Source organism: Natator depressus, chromosome 3, assembly GCF_965152275.1.
Source record: "Natator depressus isolate rNatDep1 chromosome 3, rNatDep2.hap1, whole genome shotgun sequence".
Classification (NCBI taxonomy): Eukaryota; Metazoa; Chordata; order Testudines; family Cheloniidae; genus Natator; species Natator depressus.
This window is the reverse complement of record NC_134236.1, coordinates 92,019,287-92,033,234: the sequence shown is the minus strand read 5'-3', so window position 1 is coordinate 92,033,234 and position 13,948 is coordinate 92,019,287. Positions and strand designations below refer to the sequence as shown.

Sequence of the window (13,948 nt, the reverse complement as noted above, 5' to 3'; positions counted from 1 at the left end):
TAATTTCAATTAATCATGTGATTTTTTTAAAAATCATGATTAATCGAGCAATTAATCACGATGTTCATAATAGAATACATTTATGTATTTTTGGATGTGTTCTACATTTTCAAATATATTGATTTCCATTGCAACACAGAATACAAAGTGTACAGTGCTCACTATATTTATTTTGATTGCAAATATTTGCACTGTAAAAAACAAAAGAAATAGTATTTTTCAATTCCCCTAATACAAGTACTGTAGTGCAATCTCTTTATCATGAAAATTGAACTTAGAAATGTAGAATTATGTACCAAAAAATAACTGCATTCAAAAATAAAATATAAAACTTTAGAGCATATAAGTCCACTCAGTCCTACTTGTTCAGCCAATCGCTCAGACAAACAAATTTGTTTACATTTGCAAGAGATAATGCTGCCTGTTTCTTGTTCACAGTGTTACCTGAAGTATGCCCGTTCATGCTTCAAACACCATTCCAGAGGCCATGCATCCATGCTAATAACGGGTTCTGCTCAATAACAGTCCAAACCAGTGCAGACCAACACAGGTGCATTTTCATCATCTGAGTCAGATGCCACTAGCAGAAGGTTGATTTTGTGTGTGTGTGTGGTAGTTCAGGTTCTGTAGTTTTCGCATCGGAATGTTGCTCTTTTAAGACTTCTGATGGCATGCTCCACACCTCATCCCTCTCAGATTTTGGAAGGCACTTCAGATTCTTAAACCTTGGGTCAAGTGCCGTAGCTATCTTTAGAAATCTCATATTGGTACCTTTGCATTTTGTCAAATCTGCAATGAAAGTGTTCTTAAAACACACAACATATGCTGGGTTGTCATCCGAGACTGCTAGAACATGAAATATATGGTAAAATGCAGGTAAAACAGAGCAGAAGACATACAATTCTCCCCCAAGGAGTTCATTTTCTCAAATTTAACTAATGCATTATTTTTTTAAGGAGCGTCAGCATGGAAGTATGTCCTCTGGAATGGTGACTGAAGCATTGGGCATACGAATGTTTAGCATATCTGGCACGTAAATACCTTGCTTTCAGGTGACATTGTAAATAAGAAGCGGGCAGCATTATCTCCCGAAAATGTAAACAAACTTGTTTCTCTTAGCAATTGGCTCAAGAAATAGGACTGAGTGGATTTGTAGGCTCTAAAGTTTTACATTGTTTTGCTTTTGAATGCAGTTATGTAACAAAAAAAATCTACATTTGTAAATTGCACTTTCACGATAAAGAGATTGCACTACAGTACTTGTATAAGGTGTATTGAAAAATGCTATTTCTTCTATCATTTTTACAGTGCAGTGTTTGTAATAAAATATAAAGTGAGCACTGTACACTTTGTATTGTAATTGAAATTATATTTGAAAATGTACAAAAACATCCAAAAATATTTAATACATTTCAGTTGATATTCTATTGTTTAACAGTGTGATTTAAAACTGCGATTAATCACAATTAATTTTAATTGCACTTAATTTGAGTTAATCCTGTGAGTTGACTGCAATTAATCAACAGCCCTATTATTTACCTTTCAATAACTACGGCTCTTCAAGGTGCTTTTGCCCTCACATATCCTATGATCCACTCGCCTTCCCTACTGATATGAAATCTTTTAATAGTAGAATTCTATTTTGATGAAGGAACTGAGTAGTGATTGGAGCTGCTCTGCCCTTTATGGCCTCACAGAGGGGCCATAGCAGCGCACATGCACAGCCCCAGTGGACTCTGAGCTCATGCACATGGGGCACACATAGTGGGATCTGTGAGGAAAAAAGCTTCTTCAAGAACCCATTACGGTAAGGTAAATAACTTTTTAAATTTGTGTACATAGGTCTGGTTTGTATCTTTATTCCAAATTACCTGCATGGAAGCAGGGGCTAGCAGTAAAACAATTCATTGCCACCTCATGTGGTGCTTCCCCAGTGATTTGCAAGGTAACATGGGGGGCCAGGGAAAAATACTGGGCTTGAAATAAATATCTAACTCTGCTACAGTAACCACAGCAGTCTATATAGTTAAGATCACTGTATTATTTAAAATAACTAAAAAAAAAAAAAAAACCACTGAAATTAATGGACTACTCATGTAAGTAAGGCAAGCAAAATACTGTTTTGATGTATGTGAATTAAATATATTAAATAACCTGAAAGTACAAATTCTTTTCCTACAAATCCTTTTTGTAATCCTTTGTTTCGCATGTGTTGACTTTTCTCCATGTATTTCAAATTAAGTTACAATTAAAGGTTTTCATTTCCTTTTTTGTGCACTTTTCTCTCAGACTATTTTAGCGCAGCCCTGGTAATAGTGTTGTGTCTGGTGCCTTTGCAACCTTAGATTACTGAAGGAGAATTATACACATTTTTTTTGTGAAGATCTTACACTAGCAACTGTTTGGGGGATACAGGTTGTTTCTATTTTAATTTTGCACCAGTTAATCATTCATCAACTGCCAACAGCATCCAAAACACCATGGAATGCAAGGTCTCTGCAATGAGCATCTTACAATAGAAGGCTCAGATCCTGCAAACACTTATGCAGATGGGTAGTCCCCTAGGGTAAGTGCGTCTACTCACATGCATAAAGTTCTTTTTCCTTTATGCCACTTTTTCTGGTGAGGATCACAGCAGCAGCATGGAGAGTAGGAAGGACCACATCTCCTTTTCCTCCACAACAGGTTCTAGTTCCTCATGGGGGATTCTCCAGCATGCCTAGTAGAGTTCCAACAGAAGCCTCCCAAGGGGCATCCTTATCAGGTGCCTGAACCACCTCAACTAACTCCTCTAGATCCAGAGGAGTAGCATCTCTACTCGATGGCCGTCCCATATAGCCGAGCTCCTCCCCCTATCTCGGAGTAAGTCCAGTCACCCTGCAGAGAAAGCAATTGCAGGACTGGGGCACAATCAAACAACAAAAAGACACACACACTCAGTGATACGAGTTTATCTTTGGGCCTGATCATCCATCCCTTGAAGTCAACAGAAGCAGGATTAGGATTTAAGATCAGAGCATTTAAAATGTTGTTGGTGGATAACAGCAGTTTTAATGATATAGGAAAGTAGTTGTGGGCTAAACGAACGTTAGAGGAGAAATCTGACTGAAGAGTGGATAGGGGCCTAGTGCATGGGGATTGGACTGGAATGTCAGGCATGGGGAAGTATGTGAGGTTTTGCTTTTTAATTTTAAAATGTAGTAAAAAGATTTAACTGAAGTATTACAACTAGTTAAATATGTAAACATTTTTTCTCCCCTTTACAAGCTAAATAGAACACATCACAAATACTCAGATGAAAAGGAAACTTATGTTTAACACCTCCCACTCCCACCAAACAAATAAAAAAACAACTTGTGGCTGTGTCCCAGTCCCTGCAGCATAAAGAAGAGAAAACTGGCTTGCCTATCAGCCTGACTGGCTTTAGAGACCAAAATTCAGAAGACCTCGAGGTATCTGTCCAACTATGGGGATAGGGGACATGAGCCTAACTAAGCTTCAGTTAATTGGGAGTTTTATTTAAATGGAGCACTACTACAATTGCATTTTCTCCTTTATCTATAACTATCTGTAGCTCTCACAGCTTGCCTGAAAGGTAAGTAACTGTAGTATCCTCATTGTACAGATGAGGAAACAATCACAAACAACAAACTTCCCTGAGCTCAAGCAAGATGGCTGTAGAAGAACTGCAAATTGCATTTGGATCTGCTAACACTAAGGTCTTTTTGGCATTGCTGACAGTGAAAAATCAAAAACTTCTGTAGACAAAGTCTTCCTTTACAATAGACAATTAGTCTGATCAAAAAGAAAAGGAGTACTTGTGGCACCTTAGAGACTAACATACAGATAAGTTGGAAGTTAACTAATTAGCCTCTCACAGTTTGTATGGTAACTTCCACCTTATCTGTATGTGTATATATGTAGATCTTACTATATGTTCCATTCTATGCTCAAATAAATGTTAGTCTCTAAATTAGCCACACGTCCTCCTGTTCTTTTTGCGGATACAGACTACCACGACTGCTACTCTGAAAACTGCTAAAACTGACGGTTACTTGCTGTTGGGGACAAGTTTAAAACATTTTAAGCAGAACTGTTAACATTCATTTAAAACGATATTTTTTAAAAAAAACCACATGTAATCCTGCTTCTTGCCCTCTATTCCTTTACCGACTATCATGATTGCCTCTGCTGGACATCTCGTTCTTCCTTCAATTCCCGCCCCCCGCGAGTCTCCTCTTCTTATCCCAGCACGACAGCCCGGATTATTTTTATTTCCACAACGGTTCAGATTACTACCCTCCCTGCAATCGGAGGAGAGCCTGGCTCCTGGGGGGGAGGAATGAACAGGGGTAAAAGGCACCGGCTGAAAGATCGGGGGTGGGGAGAGAGAGAAGCGATGCGCATCGCTGGCTTGCCCTGGCAGGGCTCAGCACCAGCTCACCCCGCGGCCCGGGGAAGAGCCCAGGGCCGCCCGAGAGGCCCAGCGCGGCTCCCCCTCCAGCTCCCCGGCTAGTAGCACAAACTGCCCCCTGGCAGAATCCCCTCTCTGGGCGGCAGCCTGTGCCTCTACCCCAGCCCCGCGGGCCGCTCCCGGGCTCGCTCTGCTCCGCCTGCTGGGGGAGGCTCTCTCCTTCTCACGCTGCTCCCAGGCACGTTTCCGGCTCGCTGGGCCCCGCTCACCAGCAGCCGGCCCGGGCGGGGAGCGGAGGGGGCGGGACGGAGCCGCTTCTCCTGCCGGGTGAGGGTGGCCGCTCAGGGTCGCTGCCTCGGTGCAGCGCGGCGGCTGCCTGCGAGAGCCCGGCTCGGGAGGCGGCGGCGGCGGCAGGTAACCCCGGCGGGGTCGGAGAGCGAGCGGCCCGCGGGGGCAGGCGCTGGAGCAGTGGCCCTGGGCTCAGCCCCAGTGAGGGGCATTGCCCGCGCCGCAGGAGCTGTGGGGAGAAACTTTGCGGCTGGGAGTTCCGCGCTCCCCGGGGCTGGCCCGGCCCGGCGCCACGTGCCGCGCTCCGCGGCCCCAGCCCCCCAGGGGCCGGCGGGATTGGCTGCCCTGGCCCAGGGAGGTGGGGCTGCGAGGTTCCCGCGCCGCCGCCGCGTGCCGCGTGCCCCCTGCCTGTGGCGGAGGAGGCGCCCCTCGGGCCTCGCTGCCTCTTCGGCCCCTTTCTCTCACATTTGTCTGTGTGTGTGTGTGTGTGCCCGTGCCCGCAATGCGCTAGGCGCTGCGCAGACACAAAGGCAGGCCTGCCCCCCCCCCCCCCCGGGGCCGGGGGTAAGGCTGCCTCGCTTCTTCAGCCCCTTCTTTTCCATTTCCCTGGTAACGGTAGTCACAGCTGGACAGGCCTGAGCGGGCTGGGGCTCCTGACTCCCCGGTGGTGGTACTTGGGGGTTGCACACTTTGTAGCTTCTGTGGGCTGAGCTCATTGCACATACTAGCGGTTCCTTGTGTTTCTTCATTTCCCCCCTACAAGTTTCATGTGTGCCACCCTCCCATCCCCCGCTATGTCATGGACTCTCTGCACCCCCGCTTCACACCACCCCCCTTTAGGGCTCTGTGTGCCCCCTATTTCATCTTCCCCATACCAGCATCCCCCATTCTTCCCCCCCTTACTAGGGTCTCTGTGTGCCCTCCATTCCCCCCCCCCCATTTGCCCCTTCCCCCTATGTCAGTGGCTCTTTGTGTGCCCCCATTCCCTCTCATGGCAGGACCCTTCATTCCTCCTCCCATAGCAGGGGCTCTGGGTGCATTCTCTATTTCCCCACCTGCCCCCCATTCTGATTGGATAACATTCAAAAGTTATCACTTTACACATTCACAGAGAAATGCTATCATGCTGAATGGAGGACCTCACTACTCTCAGCCAATCAAAGAACATATTTATGTTACATATGTTCTGTCCGTTAGCAAGTTTAGAAGTAGGAATGTCACAGGAACCACAGACCGCCTGGTCTTTACTACAAAAAAAAAAGTTTTGATTAATTGTTAGTTTGTTGGTTGCCCAAAAGTCATTTATACTTAAGCAAACAAAAACTCACGATATTTGTTCCATTCACACTGACTCAAAGGAAAACATTTCAAGTTCTAAACTTCATAGATGGTAAACTTGAGCAAGAGAAGGTTCCTGCTTCTTTGCAAGTTGCTGCTATAACAGGTTTATTATGTAATTATAGTTTATTATTTATATTTCAGGAGCACCCAGAATGTGTTAGGCATTATCTACAAATATAGGGAAGACGAATATAGTCGCAGCCCTGAGGAAGTCAATCCTGCAAACGTGTCCATGCTTGACTTTATGCATGTGAATAGTCCCATTGTAGTTAAGTTTGTAAAAGGCCCTAGGACTAATGAGAGGCACTTAATAGACATTGAAATAAATATCTTAAATTTTCATTGATGTCAATGAGAGTTTTCACTGAGTAAGGTGTGTAAACTAAGACTCTTAGCTAAAGATAATATGCATGATTGCCATATGGTATTTTTTTATTCATAATTTTCAAAGCAAACTATCTTTATCCCAGTTTAACAATTTTTTGTCATGGCATATAATGTACTTAGTGTAAAATAGTTTACATTGTTCACTTGTGACCCTAACAAAAATATTCTTTAAAAAAAACCTGATTTTTAGTTTTTGAGATCTTTAATTAAGTTTTTTCCCTTTTACAATTATAGGTTCAATATGCTATTAAATGCTGACCAAGTAAACCTAACTGGACAAGTGTTTGAATCCTATGTTTTGGAACATCACAGGAATGACATCTTGCGTATCTTAAGGGAAAGAGATGATGAGGGACATTACCCAGTCGTTGTTGATGCCCTCACCCTTTTTGAGACCAACATGGAGATTGGAGAATATTTCAATGCATTTCCAAATGAAGTGCTCCCTATTTTTGATAATGCATTGCGCAGGGCAGCCATGACAGCTCTGCAGTCTGCTTCCCAGGCTCATGATTTTAGCATTAAGCAGAATCTTCATGCCAGAATTTCAGGTGAGTCATTGAGGTGTGTAATTCCATGAGATGTTGTGGATTAATATTTTATTAACAAAGGATAGTATTCACAAGAGAATTGGGTGCCGCTTAACCCTGTAGGCACCTAAAGTTCCTAAAGACTGAGCAGTCCACTGGTTAGGGCTCAGAGACCCATGTTCCATTCTCTCTGCTTCCCATCAGGCAGAGCGGGGATTTGAACCTAGGTCCACACCTCCTGGGTGGGTGCCGTAACCAATGGGCCAAAGATTATACGGGGGCACCAGCACTACTTCCTCTTCCTCAGTTTTTCCTGAAAAAGGATGTAGGTGCCTAACTTTAGGAGAAGGTTCCCAGCTGTGGATCCCAAACAGAGGTGATGCCTCCTTCTGGCCAAGAGTTAAGCACCTAATTCCCTTTGAGGGGTGCCACTTAGGCCACACCCCTCTCCTAGATTTCCTATTGGTTAGCTTCGGCGGCTGCTTGAACAACTTGTTGGCTTTTGTGTATCTCATTCTTAGGGGCCTAACTCTCCCCATATACTATATAAGGAGCCTTGGCGCCTAATTCAGGGTTTTGAATTCCACTGGGCAGGAGAGCAATGTAACACTGAGCATTGCAGTGCCTTAATCTTCCTTGTTCATCCCACCTTAAAAGTTCCAGTGTACTCTATTTGCCAGGAACTAGTGCAGTGCCTGGTGGGAGAAATTACTGTCCTTTGTGTTTTTATTTTTGCAGTTTCGATATGTAAGGAACAATAAGGAGTTTAAGTATATCAGAAACAAAAGAAATCCTAGCAATGAAAAGAGCCTCTATTAGATGCAGATGGCAAAATGGTTAATGATTCAGAAAAGGCAGATGTGTTCAATAAATATTTCTGTTCTGTATTTGAAAAGAAGCAGGATGATGTGCTTTGTTCAAAGGAGAATGATAAATACTTTCCAGACTACTGGTAAGTATGGAGGATGTTAAACATCTACTAGGGATAAACATTTTTAAAAGAGCAGGCCTGGATAGCTTGCACCAAGAGACCTAAAAGAGCTGTCTGAGGAGATCTCTTGCCTGCTGATGTTCATTTTTAATAGTTCTTGGAATACCAGGGAAATTCCAAAAGACTGGAATAGTGCTAATGTTGTGCCAATATTCAAAAAGCTTAAGTGGGATGACCTGGAGAACTATAGGCTGGTTAGCCTGACAACAGTCTGGGGGAAAATAATGGAAAAGCTGAAATGGGATATTGTTAAAAAATTAAAAGCTAGGAATATAATTAATGCCAGTTAACATGGTTTTATGGAAAATAAGTCTTGTCAAACAAACCTGATTTCATTCTTGGATGAGATTACTAGTTTGATAAAGGTAACTACATAGTTGTAATATACTTTATATTTCTGTAAGGTGATTGACTTAATACTTATGACATTCTAATTAAAATTAGCACTATAAAATGTCAATAGAACACATATTAAATGATTATGAACTGGCTAATTGGCAGATCTCAGTAGTTGTTAACAGGGAAACATCATCAAATGGTGTTGCTAGTGAGCTGCTGTAGGGATCAGTATGAGGCTTGACATGGTTTGAGATTTTCATCAGTGATCTGTAAGTAAATATAAAATCATTGCTGATTAAATTTGCAGATGACACGAAGATTGACAGGATGGTGAATAATGGTGGGAACGGGTCAGTGCAGAGTGATCCGTATGCTGGGCCCATTCAAACAAAACACATTTTAATATAGCCAAAGGCAAAGTTACACATCTCAGAACAAGGAATGCAGGCCATAACAACAGCATGGGGGATTGTATCCTGGAAAGCAGTGACTCTGAAAAGGATTTACTGGACTTACTGAACATGAGCTCCCAGTGTGATGCTATGGCAAAAAGGCCTAATGCAATCCTTGGATGTGTAAACAGAGAAATAGCAAGTAGGAATTGGGTGGTGATTTTACCTCCATATATGAAAATGGTGCAACTGATATTGGAATACTCTCTACAGTTCTGGTATCCACATTTTAAAAAGGATGTTGAAAAACTGGAGAAGGGTGTAGAAAAGAGCCACAAACATTATGTCAGGGCTGGAGAAAATGCCTAGCAGTGAGTTACTTAAAGAGTTCGGTCTGTTTAGTGTAGCTACAAGAAGCTTCAGAGATGACTTAATTATGGTGTATAAATTCCTTCATGGGGAGAAAACACTAGGTACTAAAGGGTTCTTTAATCTAACAGAGAAAGGAATAACAAGAATCAGTAGCTGGAAGTTGAAGCCAGACAAATTCAAATTGGAAATAAATTTTTAACAGTGAGGGTAATTAACCATTGGTGCAAACTACCAATGGAATTGGTGAATTCTCCATCTCCTGCTGTCTTCAGATCAAGAATGGACGCCTTTCTGGAAGATATGCCTTAGCCAAACCCAAGTTATGCTTTAGTCAAACACACGTTACTGCGCTCAGTGCAGGGGTAATTGGAGGAAATGTAATGTCCTATAATCTACAGGAGGTCAGACTAGATGATCTAATAATCCCTTTTGGCCTTAAACTCTGTGAATCTATAAGAGTCAACAGAGAACTGTTTGTCTAAGAAAAGCTGAAAATGTAGTCCTCATTAACAAAGCCAAAGAAACCCCCAACACAATTTCCAACAAACCAGTGCTGCCTCTATAAAGCCCTGCATGAGAGAACAGAAAACTTTCACGAGATAAAAGGCTTGGTTACAATTAAAGGAGCATTATTTGAAATTCTCAAGACCAGTGCAGAGAAAGAAAGTTTTTATAATTATGTTTTTTTATTTTTGTTACAGTTATAATATTAAACTTGACTTAGGTAAAATTATATTAATACATATAAAATCTCTTGGAAAAAAATTACATTACTTGAACTACTGAATTATAAAGACAAATGTACTGTATCAAATACAATATGGTCTACAACAGCTAGTAGGATGGAGGTGGGGATGGAAACTGACGAACAGATGAGTATAATGATAATCTAAGGTCTTAATGTGTGGAGCTCATTTTAGGATCAGGGCTTAAACCAAAACTTGTGTATTTATTTGTAGTACTGGGACAGGCAAGTCTAGGCTGACCCATAATTAAAGGCCTGCCCCTTCAATTGAAAGTGAGGAACCAATAAGTCCTGGCTGAAATTTATTGCTGGAAACGACAAAGGAGAAAACAGAACAGGAGTGAGGATAAAGGTTGAAAATCAGGGTTTCAGAGGGGGACACCAAACAGATAACCTGGAACAGCACTCTCCGCTACTGCTCCTCAAAGGTGTCTGAGGAGTCAATGGATGCTGCCCAGAGGAGCTGTGCCCAGAGGCATGAGCAGACAAGGGACTAGTAATATACCCTACAGTTGCAGAGCACCCTCCTGTCTAGTATCGTCCTCCTGGTGTGATGGATGGCCATCTTGGCCAGTGCCAGGATGAAGTTGACAAGAAGGTCCCGCAACATTGTGGGACCACAGATGGGGTATGCAAACATCAGGGAGGTGCAGGGAAAAGTGCAACCAGAACCTCAGTAGGAGAGGAGGGTGCAACCTGGTGCACTATGTGTTCTCTCGCCGCAGAAGGGACAGATATTTAGGGAGTCTGTGAACTGTGCCAGGTACATGCCCATGCTCATGGCTCCATGGAGGAGCTTGCAACTAATATCCCCAGTGGGTCATAGAACCAGAGTGAAGTACAGACTGGCCCACCAGATTTCCTCTCCCTCTGCAGGCAGTAACAGGTCTCGCCATTTGGTGAGGAGGTGAGACACAAGGGTAAGGAAGTGGATGGTTTGAAGAACGAGTGTGTACAGATGTTTTCTGGCATGTCTTGGAGGCAAACTGGCTAAATGTCATTCAGGCAACTCAGGCGGCCTGTTGGGGATGACCGGGGAAGCTTGCAGTCCCGATACTGAGTTGTGGACGGCCAGGAGCAAAGAATGGGCGGGGAGCACCATCCCGCAGGACCTTCATGAGGAAAGTGAGAGAAGCAAGAGGCAAGGCTGTCCTCGCCTACTGCAACAAATGACAGCAGACACACAGGGTGGGCAGCCCCACGTGCTGGCCACGCACCGCAAGGTCTACCCAGTCCTTCAGATCATAGTCCAGAAGGTCTCTGGTTCTGGTGTCACCAGCCAGGACTGTCCTCTGACACCAATCAAGACTCCATCCCCTGCACATTTATATGGGGGTTATGTAGCAGGGGGTCTGTGAGCAGGTCCTCCTCCTCAGTGGCCACTATGGACCTGGTTGCTGACACTAGCTGCCAGGTCCTGAGGAGGTCCTGGTATAAGACTTGCAGCTCAGAGAGGTCTCAGGGGAGAAAGGTACATGCCCAGATAGAGCAGGGGACCCACACCCCACCGGATGACATGGTGCATGGGTGAAGGGGAGACTGCCTGCCACCTGTCCTCAACCATCAGACCAGAGCTCTTAACCCAGTTGTCTAAGGCAGAGGAGGCTGCTGAATAGATGGTTTGACAAGCCTCCACCCACAGCAGGTCTCTCAGGTCTTGGGTCACAAGAAGCACATTGTCAGCATACGCCAAAAGGCCCACCCACAAGTCTGTCTCCCAAAGCATCAACCCCGTCATCCTATTGCAGAGGAGGCAGAGGAAGGGCTCAATAGTGATGGTATAGACCTGCTCAGACAGTGAGCAGCCCTGATGCACCCCGCAACCAAAGGTGACCGGTTCAGTGAAGCCCCAGTTGAGCTTGACCAGACACTCCACAGAGGCCTACAGCACCTGTAGAAACCCCATGAAGTGGGGTCTGAAGCCAAACACCAGCAGAGTACCTGTGAGATATCTGTGATCCATCCTGTCAAACGCCTTCTCTGGTCCAGGGACAGGAGGGTGAGTGACAGACCATCCCTGAGTGCTAGCTGGAGTAGGTCCCAGACCAGATAGTTTGTCAAAAATAATCCAGCCGGGGATGGTCTAGGTCTGGTCAGGGTGGTTCATTCCTGCTAGCATAGACCCCAGCTGCAGTGAGATGGCTTTCACTATGACTTTGTTGTCTGTGCTGAGGAGCAAAACTGGGAGCCAATTCCTGAGGTCGTGGAGGTCCCTCTGTTTAGGCAACAGGGTGACCATGGCCTGCCTACACTATAGGGAGAGAACCCCACTCCCCAAGGACTCAGCCCAGATAGTTGCGAGGTCTGGGCTGATCACTTCCCAGAATGTGTGGTAGAACTCCAGAGTCAGCCCGTCAGTCCCTGGAGATTTGTTGGTGGGGATCAGACAGAGGGCCTCCAAGAACTCGACCAGAGTGAGAGGTTACTCTAACCAAACCTGGTCCCCTGCACTGACTGTAGAGAGTTCATCCCAGAGGCATCAGCATCTATTGGATCCAGGGAGAAAAGGCTGACATAAAAGGCCTTGGCCCTTCCCCGCATCTCAATCGACCCTATGAGACTCTGTGAGAGGTGTGCCATCGTCCACCAGGAGGCTCGTGGAATGCTTTTTGGCTCCCCTCTTTTTCTCCAGGGTATAGAAGAAGCAGGAGTCGCAATCCATTTCCTGAAGATACTTGATGCGGGATCAAACGGAGGCACCCAGGGCCCTGAGCTCATCACATTTTTCCTGACACACTTTGCAGAGGGATGGATTCCTGGGGCGAGAGGCCAGGTGCCTCTTCAGTTCCAAAACCTCCTGCTCCAACTGTTCTAATGCCACATCCCAGCGCCGGCTGGCCCCTCGGGTGTAGTCATGGCAGAAGAGCTGGTCACATACCTTCCCCACATCCCAGCATTTCTGTGCTGAGGGAAAGGCATGCCTCTGGCTCCTCCAGGCCAGCCAGAACTCCTGGAAGGATGCTGCAAAGCCCACATTCTCCAACAGACTGTTAATTGCAATGCCAGTAGGCTGGCTCCAGCTGCTCAGGTGTTAGCGACGCCATTATGTCCGCCAGATGGTGGTCCAAGAATGGGTCCAGCCTGATGCTGGAGGTATGGGCCCAGCAAGATGTGAAATCAGGAAATGTAAATGCAGTCCAACTGGGAGTGGCACAATTGAATGTCCTCCACCCATACGTAAGTGAAGGTGGTGGAGTTGTCCGGGTGGTAGCCTAACCAGGGAGTGATGGTTGACAATCTCTCTGAGAACGTCCAAGGTGGCCTAGCACTTCTCTGTCCCGAGGTGGTCCTGTGCTTCCACGGTAGTGTTAAAATTTACGTTCAGGATCAGGCACTTATGAAGATCCAGAGAGCTGAGGAAGGCAGATGCCTGCTGATAGAACTGCAGTGGCTCTGGGCCCATTATGCACCCAGTTTCAGATGCATTCTTTCATTGGTGTCGGGAAGCATTGTTTGCACCTCAACCCTTTATGAAAGTAGCAGGGTGTACAGGAGAGAGCAGTTAGTTGATACTACTACTTCATTCCTCTCTAGCCCTTCAGCAGCATGGCTATTGCAGGTGCTTTAGTACAATTCAGGTACATGGTTAAAAGATGGTTGGGGCTACAAGACAGAGTTATATTTTAATCAATTTGGGGATAGTTTATCTGCATTGTAACTCGTCTGACACTATTGATTTTTGTAGTGCAGATGGGATCTTATCTAAACTGCTCACTTTAAAGGCAGAATACATTGTTGGAAGAAATTATCAGTAATAAAAGAACATTTCATCCTTTTTGTCACAATGTACTGTCCTTTCTATTGACACTAAATTTGTTGTCAAGGTGTTGATATTGAAAGCAATGCCATGCATGATTACTTGAAGTTGGTTACTCCTAGAAGCCAGGAGTTAGTGGTTTTCTATGTTGGCCAAGCGTGATTGCAGCTTTTCCAAAAGTTACTAAAATATTAGTGTTCTGCCTCAAGAACTCCTGGCCTTTGAGCTAAGGGTTTCAGTTTCCCATTACACAGAGTGATGTCAGGCCTGAGGTGCTTATGATAGTTTCCAAGAAGATATCACTCTGATATAACTATATACTGTACTAAAATCCATCAATTTCTTAATATAAGATTTTGAATGTTGGTTTATTTCTTAATAAAAGTTTGCTG

At 44.6% G+C, this 13,948-nt stretch overlaps 1 protein-coding gene across 4 annotated transcripts in view; it reads left to right on the top strand.

The window, feature by feature from the left end:
* The first annotated feature begins 4,712 nt into the window (after positions 1-4,712).
* The window catches only part of MCM9 (minichromosome maintenance 9 homologous recombination repair factor), a 70,898-nt gene continuing 61,662 nt past the window's right edge, over positions 4,713-13,948 (top strand). For all 4 annotated transcript variants that reach the window (XM_074948309.1, XM_074948310.1, XM_074948312.1 and 1 more), the window contains exons 1-2: positions 4,713-4,828; positions 6,665-6,981. In XM_074948309.1, coding sequence (XP_074804410.1) covers positions 6,672-6,981 — 310 coding nt within the window. In that variant the 5' untranslated portion in view covers positions 4,713-4,828; positions 6,665-6,671. The remainder of the gene's footprint in view (positions 4,829-6,664; positions 6,982-13,948) is intronic.